General features: G+C 48.2%; 1 protein-coding gene across 1 annotated transcript in view; it reads left to right on the forward strand.

Moving 5' to 3' along the window:
• LOC111651434 (spectrin beta chain, non-erythrocytic 1-like) overlaps window positions 1-5,093 on the forward strand; it is a 38,634-nt gene extending 33,541 nt beyond the window's left edge. The window contains exons 16-26 of the mRNA XM_023401377.2: window positions 340-420; window positions 745-951; window positions 1,065-1,276; window positions 1,429-1,566; window positions 1,810-1,930; window positions 2,011-2,226; window positions 2,316-2,735; window positions 3,724-3,926; window positions 4,366-4,456; window positions 4,550-4,696; window positions 4,794-5,093. Coding sequence (XP_023257145.2) covers window positions 340-420; window positions 745-951; window positions 1,065-1,276; window positions 1,429-1,566; window positions 1,810-1,930; window positions 2,011-2,226; window positions 2,316-2,735; window positions 3,724-3,926; window positions 4,366-4,456; window positions 4,550-4,696; window positions 4,794-5,093 — 2,136 coding nt within the window. The remainder of the gene's footprint in view (window positions 1-339; window positions 421-744; window positions 952-1,064; window positions 1,277-1,428; window positions 1,567-1,809; window positions 1,931-2,010; window positions 2,227-2,315; window positions 2,736-3,723; window positions 3,927-4,365; window positions 4,457-4,549; window positions 4,697-4,793) is intronic.
• The last annotated feature ends 1,266 nt before the right edge of the window (window positions 5,094-6,359 follow it).

Here is a 6,359-nt window from a genome sequence, read left to right on the forward strand (position 1 = left end):
CACCTCCACCTTCACCAAGACTTTCAACTGCAAATCTGTTTCTTCTCTGTAACTTTGAGGCTTTAAAAAGTATTTAAGCCTCTTGATTCAGTCTTTACAGCTGCTGTTTGTCCAGTTTCAATTAATACAACCAAGGCTACGGCTGTTTACATCCTAAAAAAAGTTCCTGCCTCCTTCCTCTGTTCGATTTTACCTCTGTAACATTTCTGTGGTTGGAACAGAGAAAAACCTCAGGACTGAAGAAAAAGTGAATTTGCATGAAAATGTTTCCTCGAACATCCAGAATCTAAAACCTCTCTTCCTCCCCCCTCTTCCTCCCCCCTCCCCTCTGCGCTGTAGGAGCAGTGGGCGGCTCTGGAGCGTCTCTCTGCCGTCCGTAAAGCTCGTTTGCAGGAGGCCTGCAACCAGCACCAGTTCCAGGTGAAAACTCTTTAACATGTTTTCAGAATTTCTCATAGAAAATGACTGAAATTGTTGAATCTACACTTTCTTTTCCTCCTTGTACGATTCAGTTCTTCCTACTAATGCAGCAGCCAGAAAGACAGAAATATTTACTGCTGTTTCCTGAAAAGATATTAAGAATTTTATTCTGGTGAGACATCTGTAAGACGCTGCTCAAAGGAAAAGATAAGAACCAAACATTATTCTGGTCTGCAGAATAAATGCTGACACCTGAAGAAGAGAGACAACTTTTTTTATTGTCATCATGTGATTGATTGTATAAAACTTGTCTTTCTGCCTCAGGCTGACGCCGATGACATCGACACATGGATGCTGGACGTGCTGCGGATCGTCTCCAGCGTCGACGTCGGCCACGACGAGTTCTCCACTCAGGCTCTGGTGAAGAAGCACAAGGACGTCGCCGAGGAGATCGGCAGCTACCGGCCCGTCATCGAGGCTCTGCACGAACAGTCCCGCACGCTGCCGCCCGAGAAGGCCAACTCTGAGGAGGTGAGACTCTGACGGACGCCACAAACACCAGAGTTTACCGATACTTTGAGTCATGTCCACGAGGTTCTACCCTCGCTGACGGCCTCCTGTTGTTGTCGGTGGTGTGTTCGCAGGTTCAGAGCCGGCTGGCGGGCATCGAGGAGCGCTACAAGGAGGTGGCGGAGCTGACGCGTCTCAGGAAGCAGGCGCTGCAGGACGCTCTGGCGCTCTACAAGATACTGAGCGAAGCCAGGGCCTGCGAGGTGTGGATCGACGAGAAGGAGCAGTGGCTCAACAGCATGGAGATCCCCGAGAAACTGGAGGACCTGGAAGTGGTCCAGCACCGGTGAGGAGTCTCAACAGTCTTTATATAAAACAGTGTTTGGAGTAAAGAAGATGATGTTTCTGGTTCTGGTTTGTTTCTTTGGTAAATCAGCGCCGTGCTCTTTAAACAGTCGTAATTCATGATGGTTTCTAACTTTCTCCATCTCTGTCCAGGTTCGAGAGTCTGGAGCCGGAGATGAACAACCAGGCGTCACGGGTCGCTGTGGTGAACCAGGTTGCCAGGCAACTGATCCACAGTGGACATCCCAGTGAGAAGGAGATTAAAGCTCAGCAGGACAAACTGAACACCAGGTAATCTAACTGGGACAAACTGTGTGGGATTAAAAAAGGAATTAACTTTTAGACGAACTGGAAACAAACCAGGCTGACCAAGATACAACAGGTATACAACAGGTAAATCAAAGAGTTATCAGGTAGATAAACCAGTTAAACAGGAAACTGACCTGTGATTGAGCAGCGGCCCCACCTGGCCGTCACCTGGTCTGTTTCAGTATTAGTTGATGTTGTTGCTGATGGCGTCCCTGTCCCGTCCAGGTGGAGTCAGTTCAGAGACCTGGTGGACCAGAAGAAGGACAGTCTGAACTCGGCTCTGGGCGTCCAGAACTACCACCTGGAGTGCAACGAGACCAAGTCCTGGATCAAAGAGAAGACCAAGGTACCCACAGAGCAGAACCATTCTGAACTTTGACCTGCCACAGTGACTGATGTCTAACTCGCTCGCTCTCCGTCCTCCAGGTGATCGAGTCCACCCAGGAGCTGGGGAACGACCTGGCCGGCGTCATGGCTCTGCAGAGGAAGCTGACTGGGATGGAGCGCGACCTGGCCGCCATCGAAGACAAGCTGGGCGACCTGGGGAAAGAGGCGGACCGCCTGTCCTCCGAGCACACGGAGCAGTCTGAGGCCATCAAGGGACGTCTGGCTGAGATCACCAGCGTCTGGGACGAGATGAAGGTACGAGGATATCTGACACAGTATGACATCAGGAGCGTCTTCCAACCAGGGGCTTAACGCATTAAAACAAACTCCTCCTCTGTTTACAGGACACCATGAAGAACCGGGAGGAGTCCCTCGGCGAGGCCAGCAAGCTGCAGCAGTTCCTGCGAGACCTGGACGACTTCCAGTCGTGGCTGTCGCGCACGCAGACGGCCATCGCCTCCGAGGACATGCCCAACACGCTGGCCGAGGCCGAGAAGCTGCTGGCCCAGCACGAGGGCATCAAGAACGAGATCCGCAACTACGAGGAGGACTACCAGAAGATGCGGGACATGGGCGAGATGGTGACGCAGGGTCAGACGGACGCCCAGTACATGTTCCTGCGGCAGCGGCTGCAGGCGCTCGACACCGGCTGGAACGAGCTGCACAAGATGTGGGAGAACCGACAGAACCTGCTGTCCCAGTCCCACGCTTACCAGATGTTCCTCAGGGACACCAAGCAGGCCGAGGCCTTCCTCAACAACCAGGTAAAGCTGCCATCTCATCACACCTGCGCTCCTTGATTTATATGATGAATCTTCTGTGTGGAAATAAAAATGTAAAATGACTACGTCTAAACTAAACCCAGACGGGTGTCTAGTCTGTTAACGACGCAGCAGGTAAATCATCTCGGGTTTATTTTCCTGCTGCCACTGATATGTTTTTGAAATAAGGCCATTTGAAAACTGCTCTCGCCTCTTGTCAGACTTTGTTCCTGCAGTAGAGACGGTGTCGAGTGTGAGTTTGGATTTTACGCGTTTGTTGTCATGTGATGTGAAGAGTTCCTTCATTGATGATGTGGTGAACACATGAAACTCAGACGGTCACTGATAAATCTCTGACCGGGCGTTTGTCCAGCCCAGGATCATGTGGGTCAGACCAGATCACACACACACACACACACACACACACACACACACACACACACACACACACACACACACACTCACACACTCTCTGTCTAAGAGTGCACCTTTCACCCAGTGCATGCTGGGAGAGGATCCAAACCCAGCTGAATGTGTACAGGAGCACAAACAATTGATGATTAATGAGTGATTGTCTTTGTCTTGTGAAATAGTGAATTGATTTGAAATGTTGCTCAGACAAAACAAAATGTTTGAAGACATCCCACTGGGCTCAGCGAGCTTGTGATGGACACACACAGTTATCATAATTCAGTCCTTCATCCTCCAGGACCGAGTCTCTCTGAAGGTGAAAGGCTGCCACCAAGTGGTGGAACGACTTCATTACAGCAACATGTTAATAGAGTTTAAAATGACTTTCTGTGCGTTTCAATTCATTATTATCTGATGAAAACAAAAGAAGAGTTCTTCACTGATTAACAGGACACATATTCTACAGAAAAATTAAACAACAAATTACAACAAACTCTCTCAAACTGCATCCTGCCGGTCCGGATGTTCATCGTGTGGTTGAACTTCTGCCTCTAACGTCTCCGCTGTGTTTCCCTGTCAGGAGTACGTCCTGGCTCACACCGAGATGCCCACCACTCTGGAGGCGGCCGAGGCCGCCATCAAGAAGCAGGAGGACTTCATGACCACCATGGACGCCAACGAGGAGAAGATCAGCGGCGTGGTGGACACAGGGCGCCGCCTGGTCGCTGACGGCAACATCAACGCCGAGCGCATCCAGGAGAAGGTGGACTCCATCGACCAAAGGTCAGATACTGATGGTTCGGATAGAGAAGTTGATTTGTACCAAAGTTATTTTTTAGAGTTATTTTAAGAAAATGAATCAATGATCATTTTAATTAATTAACTCTTTCATCAAGTAACTAAACACTGACTGAAGCTTGATCATAACTTGTCTGATGTTTAATGCATCACTGACACGTTACTGGTGACGGCAGATTTAAAGGCTATAGTTATAGAAACAGACTGTAATAGTTGAGTCCATGAACTGAACTAAAACATTAACACTCTCCTGCCCTTCATCAATAACCTCCCAGCAGCCCTCGAGCAAGGCGTTCTGCCCCTGCCTGCTCCAGCTCAGCTGTTAGAAGGAGTTTTTTATTATATCTGGTATAAAATGTCCTGAACCTGCAGGTGAACCTGGGTGTAGATCCATTTCCTAAACATGTTGATTTTTGTTCTACAGACACAAGAAGAACCGAGCTGCTGCCAGTGACCTGCTGATGAGGCTGAAGGACAACAGAGACCTGCAGAAGTTCCTGCAGGACTGCCAGGAGGTGAACTATAGATCATTCATATTCTAGGCCTTTATCAAACGAGAACTGGTGTTTGTGTTTAGAAGATCAGGTAATTTACTGCTTTTTCTGCAGCTGTCCCTGTGGATCAACGAGAAGATGCTGACGGCCCAGGACATGTCGTACGACGAGGCCAGAAACCTCCACAGCAAGTGGCTCAAACACCAGGCCTTCATGGCCGAGCTGCAGTCCAACAAGGAGTGGCTGGACAAAATCGACAAGGTAGGGGGGGGGAGGTGTTGTGTGGTGGCGACTGTCTGTCAGACACATCGTGAAGAAGCTTTCAGAGCATTGAAAACAAACCTCTCCTCTCCTTCAGGATGGGCAGACGCTGATGGCAGAGAAGCCAGAGACGGAGGCCATGGTTAAAGAGAAGCTGGCGTCCCTGAAGACCATGTGGGAGGACCTGGAGTCGACCACGCAGACCAAGGCCAAGTGTCTGTTTGACGCCAACAAGGCCGAGCTGTTCACCCAGAGCTGCGCCGACCTGGACAAGTGGCTGGCCGGCATGGACGGACAGCTGCAGTCCGACGACTACGGCAAAGACCTGACCTCTGTGAACATCCTGCTCAAGAAGCAGCAGGTGAGGAGCCGAGTTTACAGTTCTTCAGATACATAAACATTAACTTCATTCATTCATGAAAGAAAAACTTCCAGTTTGTCAGTTTCTCTGCCACTAAGATGGAGCTGACGAACAAAACCAGGAACTTAACAACTTTTACTGATTGTGGTTTTTGTTCCTGCCTCTTTATTTATATCATAAATCCAGTTTTTAGGTTTTTATTTGGTGATTCCCATCTGTTTAATTTATGATCCCTTAAAGCAGTGGTTCTGCAGAGGTCTGTAATCATAAATGGATCGCCATGTTGTTATACAGTCCTCACTCTTTGTGTTGTTGTCCCGTCACTGCAGCTCGGAGTGGGAAACATTCAAGGATTTCCTCACTAAAAACTAATGGATTCAATTTAAATTTGATTCAGATATCAGGCAAATCTTTACATGTTCTAGCGCCACCATGAGGTTAACGTGTAGGTCTGAGGGAAATGTTGTGACAAATATTGGATGAAGAGCCATGAAACCTGGTTCATGGATCCATGTCTCCCTCAGAATAAATTCCAACATCTTTGGTGAATATCTAAAATTATCCAGTTCTGCAGTTTCTGACCAAACACCTGCCAAACAAAGACATTCCCATCAGCCTCAGCTGTGCTTCATGTTTAACGCTAACTAGCAGATGCTAGTGATGCCAAACATCTGCATGTTAGCATGCTGATGTTAGCATTGAGCTCAACGCACTGCTGTGGCTATGTTCAGTCTCACAGACATATAGATGCTAGCATGGCTGTAGCCTCTTGCTCATGGGGTTGTTTCTGCCCAGAATTCAGGCTGTCAGGCACTTCCTGAAAAAATAAATGTTAGACCCTGATGTGTTATTTAATTTTACCAAGGTGTTGTGGGTCGTCACTGAGTTATTTTATGTTGAAACGGACAGTGATTGGTCAAGATGGACGCGTTTCTTAGAAACAATGCGGAGAACTGTGAAATGAATTAATTGATAACATTTGAGATCCAAAGATTTTGAAGTCTGTTCAGTCATTCCTCCATTTCTACAGTCAAGTGAGGAGAGAGAGAGAGTAGTCAAACCTCCCTTTACATAATTCATCCACTGGTGCGCGCACACACACACACACACACACTCTCTCTCTCTTACACACTCTTACACACTCCGCTCACACAGCAGTTATGTAATCTTTCATTTGATGTGTTACGAGCCAACACTGTCTCTGAGAAATGTTGTGTGTGTGTGTGTGTGTGTGTGTGTGTGTGTGTGTGTGTGTGTGTGTGTGTGTGTGTTGCCACAAGTAAACCGAGACAGAGCTGGAGA

This window comes from Seriola lalandi, unplaced genomic scaffold (genome assembly GCF_002814215.2).
Source record: "Seriola lalandi dorsalis isolate HSWRI2012SDOR001 ecotype SW California unplaced genomic scaffold, Sedor1 jcf7180002053628, whole genome shotgun sequence".
NCBI classification, from domain to species: Eukaryota; Metazoa; Chordata; class Actinopteri; order Carangiformes; family Carangidae; genus Seriola; species Seriola lalandi.